At 38.7% G+C, this 14,031-nt stretch overlaps 1 protein-coding gene across 4 annotated transcripts in view; it reads left to right on the top strand.

Annotated features, from left to right (window-relative positions):
• si:ch211-126j24.1 overlaps window positions 1-14,031 on the top strand; it is an 89,754-nt gene that overhangs the window by 65,928 nt on the left and 9,795 nt on the right. For 2 of the 4 annotated variants that reach the window (XM_087304677.1, XM_087304676.1), the window contains exons 17-23: window positions 1,225-1,335; window positions 1,465-1,567; window positions 5,672-5,704; window positions 9,658-9,700; window positions 10,276-10,318; window positions 11,720-11,861; window positions 13,672-13,895. In XM_087304677.1, coding sequence (XP_087160803.1) covers window positions 1,225-1,335; window positions 1,465-1,567; window positions 5,672-5,704; window positions 9,658-9,700; window positions 10,276-10,318; window positions 11,720-11,861; window positions 13,672-13,895 — 699 coding nt within the window. The remainder of the gene's footprint in view (window positions 1-1,224; window positions 1,336-1,464; window positions 1,568-5,671; window positions 5,705-9,657; window positions 9,701-10,275; window positions 10,319-11,719; window positions 11,862-13,671; window positions 13,896-14,031) is intronic. The other 2 variants (XM_087304679.1, XM_087304678.1) reach the window with 1 other exon arrangement.

Genomic DNA, 14,031 nt, shown 5'->3' with positions numbered 1-14,031 from the left:
ATTTATTGTTTGTTTATTTGTTTGATCCATTGTTTGTTTGTTTTGTTTACTGATTGTTTTGTTTTTGTTTGTTTGATTTAATTTTTTGTTTAATTGATTGTTTTTTGTTTCTTTGATTGATTGATTGATTGATTGATTGTTTGTTTGTTTGTTTGTTTTTTTGATTGATTGCTTAATTAATTTATTGTTTGTTTATTTGTTTGATACATTGTTTGTTTTGTTAAATTATGTTTGTTTGTTTGATTGATTGTTCATTTGTTTGATAGATTTTTTGTTTTTATTGATTGATTGATTGAGGATTAGATTGTCTGTTTATTTGTTCATTCCATTGTTTGTTTGTTGTATTACCTGTATTTTTTTTGTTTAATTGATTGATTTTTTATTTATTTTATTTGATTTATTAACGGATTGATTGATTGATTCGTTTTATTTGATTTCATTGATTGATTGATTAATACATTTTTGTTTGTTTGTTTGGTTGGTTGTTTGGTTGGTTTGTTGTTTTATTGACTGTTTTTTTTTGCTTTAGTTTGTTTGTTTTAGTTTTTTGTTTGGTTTGATTGATTGATCGATTATTTGATTGGTTGGTTAATTTTTCTGTTTGTTGTTGTTTTCGTTTGTTTTATTTTTGTATGTTTGGTTGGTTGGTTGTTTTTTGTTTGATTAACTGAGTGTTTATTTGATTGAGCGGTCATTTAGTTGATTGATTGATTGATTTGATTTTTGGTTTGTTGGTTGTTTTATTGATTGATCGTTTTGTGTTTATTTGTTTGTTTGATTTAATTTTTTGTTTAATTGATTGTTTTATTATTTTATGAGTTTGATTGATTGTTTGATTGTTTTATTGATTGATTTTATCTTTTTGGTTGTTTGGATGTTGGTTTGTTGTTTTATTGACTGGTTGTTTTGCTTTTGTTTGGTCGTTTTGGTTTTTTGTTTGGTTTGATTGATTGATGGATTATTTGATTGATTGATTGATTAATTGAGTTATTTTTTATTGATTTAGTTATTGATTGATTGATTGATTGATTGATTGATTGATTGATTGATTTATTGATTGATTGATTGATTGATTGATTGATTGATTGATTGACTGATTGACTGATTGATTGATTGATTGATTGATTGATTGGCTGATTGGCTGATTGATTGATTGATCAAAAAGTGTTAGGGTTTCTCTAGTACTTCATCATCAGGAGTGAACTTCTCTGTGTTTTGCGTCAGGTTGTCATCCTCTGGCCAAATACATCTCTACATTTGACAGCAAGTTCAACAACATCTTCATGGACACAGGATGGAGGGATGTTTTCAGCAGGCTAGAAGCTCCCTCTTCAGGTCAGACGGACTGCTATATATATATACATATATAAATTTACCAAAAAATATCAGTCCCTATGCATCCCTGCATCGTCACATCAACTCATATATTGCTTCTTCTTATTTTTATTATTATTATTATTGTAGATAATATTGATGTGGCCGGACGCGTCTCTCAGTATCTGGCTGGAGCCAATCTGTCGCACCAGTTCCCCATCTCTGAAGCAATGCTCACCTATAAACAGAAAAGGTTTGTTTTGTTGTTGTGTGTGTATGTGTATGTTTGTTTGTGCATGAGAAGTTTTAATTAACAATGTGAATGTTTTTGGCATGTGTCATTTATACTTTAATGTACCGTATATATATATATATTTGTTCACCATCTGCCCTAAATACAGTTTGTCCTAACTAGAAAACAACATTCAGAGGAGGTAAAAATAAGATAAGAGCATGTCCAGGTCACATTTCACCCCAGATTTCATAAGAAAAACTGACGGAGAAACCATGCTTTGACAAATTAAGTAAGTGTTTGTTAATTCTGTAGTCTTATAAGTCATTATTATAATATAAATTGGCTAAAAATCGCCTAAATGTGGTTGGTTTTTATAAAATTATTGCACACTGAATCCGAAAGCATTCATTCACTCATTTTCTTTTCGGCTTACTCCCTTTATTAATCCGGGGTCACCATTGTGGAACAAACTGCCAACTTATCCAGCACATGTTTTACGCAGCGGATGCCCTTCCAGCTGCAACCCACCTCTGGGAAACACCCATACACACTCATTTACATTCATACACTACAGACAATTTTAGCTTACCCTACCCAATTCACCTGTACCGCAGGTGTTTGGACTGTTGGGGAAACCGGAGCACCCTGAGGAAACCCAAGCGAATGTGCAAACATGCAAACTCCACACAGAAACGCCAACTGACCCAGCCGAGACTCGAACCGGCAACGTTCTTGCTGTGAAGCGACAGCACTACCTACTGTATTAAATTTACTAAATTGGCTGTAGTGTATGAGTGTGTGTGAATGAGTGTGTATGGGTGTTTCCCAGTACTGCCTCGCGACTAAAAAGTCATCTGCTGGAATAGTTGGCAGTTCATTCCGCTGTGGCGACCCCTAATCAATAAAGGACTAAGCCGAAGGAAAATGAATGACTACTAGATTGTGTGGAGCTGTGCGTAAACTCTAAAGTACGTGTGTAGATTAACGTGAGAACAGCAGATCTGAAAAAACGTACACAGCAGACTCCGGTGGAAAACAAAACTGCAAGAAATGTAGCTCCTGGGACGCACATTTCTCCGGATATGTATTTATGGGTATGTGTCCATTTTGTGTTTAGTGGAAGACTCTCATGAAGGTTTCCCCAAGTAAAAGGAGGTTACATGAATCAGCTTTGGGTCAACTATCCCTTTAAGAAAGATAAATAAGCTGCTTAATCTCGGAGACTTGTTGAAGTAATGAGATTTGAATGTAAAATAGACATCATTCGTTTATTTTTGGGGGGGGGGGGGGATGAAATGTGACACGGACATATTGAGTGAGATTCACTTACAGATTATTACGTTATCATAACCATTATCATCCATAAAGAAGATCAAACAACAGCAGTGCTTACGCTATTCCACAGATATATACATTAGATGTCGCCTACGTTGAAGGAATGCGTCAATAGAGCCGCCATTTTAGTACAGGGTAGCGCTCCTTTGAAATGAATGCGCTGCAGTGGAGGACTGTGGCCATCCAGAGCCAGAGATACACACATATACACAAATATCTATGATCAGGAGTTTTCCCAGTGGTCAATATGCTATTTTTTTATTTTTATTTATGAAACTTATAATTTTACATCACTTTTCTACGTGGATGTATGGATCGCACAGGCATTCCTGACAAAGAGCTTGTGTTTGTGTGTATGTAAATGTATTATCCACCCTCCCTGTTTGATCTAATCATGTCCTGAAACACACGGCTCCTCTCCTGCTTTCACTTCTCATACTGACTGAGGGAGCGACTCGTTTGGAAATGAATCTCCGTTATGAACGACTCGTTCACTAGTCGACAATAATGCAAGTTTCTGGCAGCGCAGCATCTCGTTGTCATATTTCTTTTGCATTGTTTGCTGATTTTGTTCAACAAAACTAGCATGAGCCGAGTGTTTAGTGCGAGTTATGGTGAATGCAGTAAGTGACTGTATCATCATCAATAACGTGACCTGTTTAGCACAAAAGTTCGTAACATACAAAAACGTAAACAACTAAACCTTACCTATGAAATGTGTGCTTTGTTTTCTTTGTTTGCTTGTTACTACACCCGTACACAGCGCTAAAGTCCAGCATCTTCACGTAATAACACTGTCTTGACTAGTGCGGTTGAATGACACTTGTCCTGGGAGCACTGTACCAATATGGCGGCACTATTGACGCATGCTCAGGGTCCCTAGTGTATACATCTATGATACATAATTTTAAAGTGTATCTCCTCCTACGCCTTTCAAGCTCCATTCTTCAAACTTTCGTCAACCCTTCAGACTGCTCTGACTCGGGTTGCTATGTCTTTTCTAACTGATCCGACTTTGGGTTTTCTAAAAAAACGACCCAGAATGTTCTGAAAAGTCCCATTGACTTAACATTGGGTCAAACTTTGTGAGCTCATAACTCTGCGTCAGAATGTCCCACAGACTAATGGCTGAGCTCATTTAACTCAGCAGCCAATCACTGATGACCTTTAAACTTACTAGCCACACCCTAGCAACCACTAGCAACACACTAGCAACTGTCCCATAGACTGTGACTAGCTATTGTAACACATGCTAATTGATTTAACATCCTAATCTTGCTAGAAACATGCTAGTGACATGCTAGTCATGCCATCACATGCTAATTCATGCTTAAACATGCTATAATCATGCTAACAACATGCTAATTCATGCTATAATCAGGCTAGTTACATGTTAGGATCATGCTAACAACATGCTAATTCATGCTACAATTGTGCTAATTCATGTTGGAATCATACTAACAACATACTACTTCATGCTAGAATCAGGCTAGTTACATGTCAATTCATGCTATAATCATGCTAATATCATGTTAAAATTAACAACATGCTAATTCATGTTGGAATCATGCTTTCAGCATGCTACTTCATGCTAGAATCAGGCTAATTACATGTCAATTCATGCTTTAATCGGGCTAGTAACAGGCTAATTCATGCTATAATCAGGCTAGTAACATGCTAATTCATGCTATAATCAGGCTAGTAACATGCTAATTCATGCTATAATCAGGCTAGTAACATGCTAATTCATGCTATAATCAGGCTGGTAACATGCTAATTCATGCTAGAATCAGGCTAGTTACATGTCAATTCATGCTAGAATCATGCTTACAGCATGCTAATTCATGCTAGAATCATGCTAACAACATGCTAATTTGTTTTAGAAACATGCTAATTCATGTTAGAACCATGTTAGCAACATGCTAGTTCATGCTAGCAACGTGCTATTTTTTGCTAGAAATATGGTAACAACATGCTAAATCATGCTAGATACATGATAATTCATGATGGAATTGTGATAATAGCATGCTAATTCATGCTAGAATCATGCTAATATCCTCCTAATTCATGCTAGAAACATGCTAGTAACATGCTAATCCATGTTAAAATCAGGCTAGTTCCATGTCAATTCATGCTAGAATCATGCTAACAACATGCTAATTTGTGTTAGAAACATGCTAATTTATGTTAGTACCATTCTAGCAACATGCTAATTCATGCTAGAAACATGCTAGCAACGTGATATTTTTTGCTATAAATATGGGAACAACATGCTAAATCATGCTAGATGCATGGTAATTCATGATGGAATTGTGATAATAAAATGCTAATTTATGCTAGAATTGGGCTAGTTATATGCTAATTCATGCTAGAATCATGCTGACAACATGCTAATTTGTGTTAGAAACATGCTAATTCATGTTAGAATCATACTAACTCATGGTAGTATCGTGCTATTAGCAACCTCAGACATGGGTCAGCTTTTTACAGGCCTGCTTCAGTCTTTAAAGTGGTCACATCGTTGACTGCAGAGATCTTAAACATTCTTCCAGCCAACTTGATGCTATTTTAAACTAAATAAACTACTTCAACAGGCTTCGTCAAGCCACCATAAAGTGTGTCCTCAGACCTTATCATCTAGTTTTGTTTTGGGGTTGTGTCACTGCTTTGCTTGATCTGCCTTTGTTTTGTCATTGAGAAGTGGACATGTGTGTGTTGGGGACGCCGCAGTAACTGTTATGCTTTGGGTTTTTCCCTCCTGTTTCTGTTTTTGTTTTTGCCTTCAAGGAAAAGAAGTTTGTATTTTGATTTTTACATCAGGTACCTAACCGTGTGTTTTTGGGTTACGTCAGTGTCTGCTGTGGTTTAAATCACTCATGCTCTCAGTGTGTTAACCCCGCACGCGCGCACACACACCTGTCCGCGTCTGCACTCGTTTCTGCTCACTGTGTGTTTGGTGTTTTCATGATGACGTCTTTTTGTGTCTTTAACTCACTTTAGTTTGCTTTGAATTTAACAGGTTTGGAAATAAGAGATGCTGACTAACTTTGGTTTAGCGGCTAAACGAGTTTGTGTTGAGATATTAATGTGACGTGTTGGGGGAATTACTTTAAAAACATCATTAAAAATGTGCTTAATTACATTAATAATTACTGTGATGGAAATGTTATTTATTACTCAAAAAGAAATTTAGCTACATGACTTAATACTGTTTAAAATCCATAAAAAAGATAAGATGCTACTGGTCCAATCTGATCCATAATGTATGCTAAGCTAAGCTAAAAGTGCTTCCGAAAACTCCGAAATTGGCTGAATGGATTTAAAAAAGCTCAAACGCATCATTTTAACTCTAGGAGAGGTGTAAAATGGTATTTACAAAAAAAGTGTTCCTTTAAACTTGATCGGAAATTTAGCTTTAGCTTATTAGCTAATAGCTTTAGCATTTAACATAAACAGAACATTCTTTTCAGAGAAGTTAAAGACTATATATATCAAAATAATGAGACTATATTTCATACTTACCACATATTGAGTCATTTCTTAATTCATTCTTTTAGAAGTATCTTAAGATGCTAATGGTCTAATCTGATTCAATGATTTATGCTAAGCTAAGCTATAAGTGCTCCCGAAGACCGTGTAAATGGATTTAAAAAATTTAAATTTCATCCTTTAAACTCTAGGAGAGCTGTAAAATTAGCCTATTTTCTAAAAAGTGGAGTATTCCTTTAAATTTGAATGGAAATTTGTCCTTTAGCCTATTAGCTAATAGCTTTAACATTTAATATAAACATAACATTCTTTTCAGAGAAGTTAAACACTATATCAAAATAAAGGAGACTACATTTCATAAATACCACATATTGAGTCATTTCTTAATTCATCATTTATTAAGTATCTTTAGATGCTAACGGTCTAATTCAATTTAATGATGTATGCTAAGCTAAGCTAAAAGTGCTCCCGAAAACCCATAGATCAGTTGAATGAACTAAAATAATCTAAAACTCATTATTTAACTCTAGGAGAGGTGTAAAACGAGCCTATTTACTAAAAGAAGGAGTGTTCCTTTACATTTGACAGAAAATTTGGCCTTTAGCTTATTAGCTATTAGCTTTAGCATTTACTATAAACATAGCATTCTTTTCAGAGAAGTAAACTATATATATCAAAATAAATGAGACTATATTTCATAAATACCACATATTGAGTCATTTCTTAATTTATTGTTTATAAGGTATCTTAAGATGCTAACGGTCTAATCCGATTCAATGATCTATGCTAAGCTAAGCTAAAAGTGCTCCGAAGACCCGGAGATTGGCTGAATAGATTAAAAAAGCTCAAACGCATCATTTTAACTCTTAAGAAAGGTGTAAAATGTTATTTTAAATGTTTCTTTAAATTTAAGGAGGAATTTCGACTTTAGTTTATTAGCTATTAGCTTTAGCATTTAATATAAACATAACATTCTTTCGTTAAACATACTTTCAGAGAAGTTTAACACTATAAATATCAAAATAAATGCATAATTTAAATTTTAAGAGATAACTAGTTTATTTACTTAATAGGTCATTATACCCAACGCTGCTTTGAAGATTTATTCTGTTGATAATTAAGTTCAGTTTCATGAACGTGCAAAAACATATCTATATTTTTTATTTTTTAATGAGTCACAGCTTTATCTCTGGCACACCGTGCTAATAGTCTTATGAAAAACAGTGTTGAATGTATGAATAATTGAAGTACATCAAACACTGACGGAAACACACACACACACACACACACACAGAGACTGGAAGATTAATCTGTGCCAGTCTGCAGCTAAAGGACGAGCACAGATACAAAAGGTCACGCAGCCAATTATCACTTTATATGAAGCAGAGTAAAATAGAGGAGGAGGAAAGGAGATATATAGAAGAGACCAGCGCTACAGGACCTGATAGAAGACCACAAAGAGAAAAAAAAATGATTGAACAGCAAAGGATGAGATTTGTGCTGTAGATGTTTCATCAGACCACTTTAAAATATCAGCCATTACACTGCCAATTTACAACCATACTACTTTTCTGGAACAAAACTTAAGGGGAAAAATCTAAAGGTGACCTATTATGCCCCTTTCTACTAGATGCAAAATAAATCTCTAGAGTGTGTGTGTGTGTGAAGTTTCTGCTTAAAATAGCACACAGATAATGTTTATAACTCTCTGAAGCTGACCCTTTTAGGCTTTCATCTTAATTTTAGTGACTGTCGCTTTAAATGCAAATGAGATTGTGCTCTTTTCAGAAGAGGGGCGGCGCTATAGATGCCTGTTTGTCAGCATAGTAGCAGATTCAAAACAAGACTGACGTCCTATGCTAATGAGGGAGAGAGGGTCACTAGTGGGCGGGGCTTTCCTCTTCTGATGACATCATACAAAGGGAGAATGTCAATCAAAGTGTTTCATTCATCAAGTCTGATTATAACACATACACTTAATACACTTTCACCATTAGAGGCTGCTTATACTCACACACAACTGGGTTTACACCCCTTATTAAAGTGATTTCTGCATAACAGGCAGTGTGTTGTATTGGAAATAACACACACACAGAATTAAATCTGTTTATTAGCTGTCTTTTGTACGGTAATTTAATTTAACAAATCACTTTAAACTATTAAAAATGTCAGTAAACGTCACTTTCAGGATCAAAAAGTTGCTGGAGGCAACATCAAGGTCCTATTGACCTTATTCTCTACAGACGAGCGGGCGCTGCCATTTGAATCTTTTTGGCACGAGACTTCCGGTCTCATTCACTTCCATTCATTTTTAGACATTAAAAACTGTTTGTTTCGCTGTTTGATGTTGCAAACTGATATTTCCTTGTTATATTATTCTACTTGGTCTGTATAGTCATGCAAACATTTGTTTGTAGAGCAAGTAGTTTGACCGTTTTCTGCCGTTTATTATTCCTTGTCATTTCTCCCATAGGTGACTGAAACGGAAGTTCTAAGACAATCGCGAAAACAGGCGCACTTCCGCATTTTAGAATAAGGTCAATAGTGCGATTCAAAATAAATGGGGAGCGCAAATGCATTTGCTATTTAAACCGCGTGGTGTTAAACGTCAAATAACTCTTGCGCCGAGCTGAAACTAGCAAACAACAATTGCGTCGCGTCTTTCTGAAAGCACATGAGAACCCAAACACAGCCACGGAAACTCTCATGTGCTTTCAGAAAGGAAAATAAAGCCGCTAGAATGGCCCAGCCAATACCCTGACCTCAACCCAATTGAAAGAAGGATACTTTCACACCTGTTGTACGTTTCTTTTGCTCCAGCCCAAGATTATAAGTGACGCATTGTAGCAAGACAACAACAAGACTCTGACCTGGTATAATTCTGACCAATCAAAATGCAGGAAATCTGTTTCCTGCATTTTGATTGGTCAGAATTATATTCCCCACCCTCTGTTCATGTTTGGTTTGCGATTACGTCAAAGCATCTTTGAGAGGTTAAAGTCTAGATTTGAGCACAGTATCGACCTCATAGCCACAGCCTTACACCTCCAGACCTGCAGAGGCTGTAAGAAGCGTCCCATCATGGCATGAGTCTCCTCACCCTCACTCCTCCAGCTACGGGACAGCGCTGCTGTGTGTGTGTGTGTGTGTGTGTGTGTGTGTGTGTGTGTGTGTGTGTCGGTCACAGCATTCTCACCCCACACACATCTCACAGCCCATCACCTGCTCAGAAACATATACACACACACTAACACTCTAACGCTGACCTCTGCTTCACTCCACAGCCCTGATGAAGACTCCTGCCAGAAGTTCGTCCCCTTCATTGGGGTGAGAAATTGTTTTTCTATGCAGATCTTCTCTGCATTTGAGGCACACTTTCAGAAATAATGAGTTAAAAGGAGGTCCGTTTTAATTAAAACAAGCTAAATAATCTGCCAATGGGGTTTGACACATGAGTTTAAGTCAAAACTAAAAACTAGATTAATTTTTCTGACCCCATTTGCAGATTATTTGGCTTAATTTAAAGGAAAACAGGCTTCATTTTGAATCATTATTACTGAAAACAAGACTATATTTTTTGCTCATCTAGAAATTGCTTCTTGATTTAAGAATTTTTAGATATTTAGGTAAGAAACTAGACAAAATATCAGCTAATTTTGTGTACACATGTCTCTGTCATCTCAGTTCGACCAAATGTCATGTCAAAAACAAAATGCTAGAAGTCACTAGCAGCCATTTCTGACATTTTGACAACAGAAGGTCATGTTCAGAGCATTGCATTGCGGTATTGTGCACAACGTATGCATTCCACTGAACTACACACTGCAGAGACATTAGCAATGATGATATTTCAATCTGAACTACCTTCGGTAATGCAGGATCTGGATGTGTTTTCTCTGCAGTTGGTGAAAGTGGGAATTGTGGAGCACAGCTTGTCCACTTCAGGTATGATCTACTTTGAGTCAAGAGTTTGGTACTGTATGAAACACATGACGACTATGGAGAGTCCTCATAAACCACCAATATCAACATTTGTGTGTGTATGTGTGTGTGTGTGTGTGTGTGTTTGTGTGTGTATGTTTGTGTTTACAGGGACAGTTTTTGTTATAATGAGATGGGCATGAACTAGTTTTACTCGTATTAAGCTGGTTTATAGTGTCCTTATAACTCACAATGCTTAATTAATGTACTTAATCGGGTCTTTAGACATTAATCTTTGCCACACTTTTCCTGCGAGGGTTGGGTTTAGGGGTAGAGATGGAGTAGAGCCATATAGCAAGTGTTTTTTTACTGTATACAATAGATTATGCCTAATGTATATAGAGAGTCCTCATAAACCACTATCCAATATCAACATTGTGTATGTTTGTGTGCTGGTTTTGGTGGTTTACAGGGACCATTTTATGTATAATGACATAGTCATGAGATGAGTTGTACTATATTAAGCTGGTTTATGATGTCCTTGTAACTTAAAATGCTTAATAATCATACTCAATGGGTCTTTAGACATTAAAATGTTGCCAAAGGATTACTGTGAGGGTTAAATTTAGGCATAGAGCAATATAATAAGTTGTTTTATTGTATAAAATACATTACGCCTATGAAGAGTCCTCATAAACCCCCAATGTCAACATTTGTGTGTGTGCGCTGGTTTTGGTGGTTTACAGGGACAATTTTATGTATAATGACATGGGCATGAGGTGGTTAGGCTTAGGGGTAGAGCTATACGGTAAGTGTTTTACTGTATAAAATACATTACGCCTATAGAGAGTCCTCATAAGCCACCAATACCAACATATGTGTGTATGTTTGTGTGCTGGTTTTGGTGGTTTACAGGGACAGTTTTTTGTATAATGACATGGGTATGAGCTAGTTGTACTCTATTAGGCTGGTTTATGATGTCCTTATAACTCATAACGCTTTAAAAAAATCATACTTAATGGGGTCTTGAGACATAAAAATGTTGCCACATGATTATTGGGAGGGTTGTGTTTAGGGTTAGAGCCAAAAAAACTAGTGTATACAAATAGTAAAGTCCTTTTTACTCCAGAAAACACTACGCCAATGGAGAGTCCTCATAAACCACCAATATCAACATGTTTTTATGTTTGTGTGCTGGTTTTGGTGGTTTACAGGGACAGTTTTTTTGTATAATGAGATGGATATGTGCTAGGTGTACTCTATTAAGCTGGTTTATAATGTCCTTGTAACTCAAAATCCGTAATAATCATGCTTATTGGGGTCTTAAGACAATATGTTGCCACAGGATTATTGTGAGAGTTATGGTTAAGGGCATAGGGAATGTCCTCACATTTCACAAAAACAAATTTTTGTGTGTGTTTACAGTGGACTCTGATGACGCAGTGATGGTGGGCAGTGTGAACATGCTCTCCTCACCTCCAGCTCAGACGGGAACACCGTACGGGAAAGACATGACCTCCACCCCTCCGTCATCACCCTCAGTTTCTGCCAGTCTGTCTGGAGCAGGGTACGAGAAACTACACCTCACAAACACACCCCAGTCTACTCCACACACACACCCCAGTATACTCCACAAACACACCCCAGTGTACTCCACAAACACACCCCAGTATACTCCACACACACACCCCAGTATACTCCACACACACACCCCAGTATACTCCACACACACACCCCAGTATACTCCACACACACACCCCAGTGTACTCCACACACACACCCCAGTGTACTCCACACACACACCCCAGTATACTCCACACACACACCCCAGTATACTCCACACACACACCCCAGTGTACTCCACAAACACACCCCAGTGTACTCCACACACACACCCCAGTGTACTCCACACACACACCCCAGTGTACTCCACAAACACACCCCAGTGTACTCCACACACACACACCCCAGTGTACTCCACACACACACACCCCAGTGTACTCCACACACACACCCCAGTGTACTCCACACACACACCCCAGTGTACTCCACAAACACACCCCAGTGTACTCCACAAACACACCCCAGTATACTCCACACACACACACCCCAGTGTACTCCACACACACACCCCAGTGTACTCCACACACACACCCCAGTATACTCCACAAACACACCCCAGTGTACTCCACAAACACACCCCAGTATACTCCACACACACACCCCAGTATACTCCACACACACACCCCAGTATACTCCACACACACACCCCAGTATACTCCACACACACACCCCAGTGTACTCCACACACACACCCCAGTGTACTCCACACACACACCCCAGTATACTCCACACACACACCCCAGTATACTCCACACACACACCCCAGTGTACTCCACAAACACACCCCAGTGTACTCCACACACACACCCCAGTGTACTCCACACACACACCCCAGTGTACTCCACAAACACACCCCAGTGTACTCCACACACACACCCCAGTGTACTCCACACACACACCCCAGTGTACTCCACACACACACCCCAGTGTACTCCACACACACACCCCAGTATACTCCACACACACACCCCAGTGTACTCCACAAACACACCCCAGTGTACTCCACACACACACCCCAGTGTACTCCACACACACACCCCAGTGTACTCCACACACACACCCCAGTGTACTCCACACACACACCCCAGTGTACTCCACACACACACCCCAGTGTACTCCACAAACACACCCCAGTGTACTCCACACACACACCCCAGTGTACTCCACAAACACACCCCAGTGTACTCCACACACACACCCCAGTGTACTCCACACACACACCCCAGTGTACTCCACACACACACCCCAGTGTACTCCACACACACACCCCAGTGTACTCCACAAACACACCCCAGTGTACTCCACACACACACTCCAGTGTACTCCACACACACACCCCAGTGTACTCCACACACACACCCCAGTGTACTCCACACACACACCCCAGTGTACTCCACAAACACACCCCAGTGTACTCCACACACACACACCCCAGTGTACTCCACACACACACACCCCAGTGTACTCCACAAACACACCCCAGTGTACTCCACACACACACACCCCAGTGTACTCCACAAACACACCCCAGTATACTCCACACACACACCCCAGTGTACTCCACAAACACACCCCAGTGTACTCCACACACACACCCCAGTGTACTCCACAAACACACCCCAGTGTACTCCACACACACACCCCAGTATACTCCACACACACACACCCCAGTGTACTCCACACACACACCCCAGTGTACTCCACAAATAGAATATATTTGTATTTCTCAAGCATACGTCTGTGTGTGTGTGCAGTTCTCCAGGCACCGGTGGTGAGGTGATGGGTCTTCAGGTGGACTACTGGACGTTGCAGGGCACAGAGAAGAAGAGAGAAGGTGAAAAACGAGACGTGGGGATTAAAAACACCCTGAAGAGTAACTTCCGCTCGCTGCAGGTTTCTCGAATCCCCAACGGAGGAGAGCCGACGCCTCCGCCCGGCATGGCCATGACCGTCGTCATGAAAGAAAAGAACAAGAAAGGTGTGATGTAGAGCTGCATGAATATCCTCGTCTGGATCTACTATCTATCTCAATTCTTAATGATTGTGATTTACATATTTTTACATAATAATAATATTCATACTTAAATTTTGTGGATCACAAAATTGTGTTTGTT

Source organism: Danio rerio, chromosome 22 (assembly GCF_052040795.2).
Source record: "Danio rerio strain M-AB ecotype USA chromosome 22, GRCz13ab, whole genome shotgun sequence".
Taxonomy (NCBI): Eukaryota; Metazoa; Chordata; class Actinopteri; order Cypriniformes; family Danionidae; genus Danio; species Danio rerio.
This window is presented reverse-complemented; position numbering and strand designations above follow the sequence as displayed.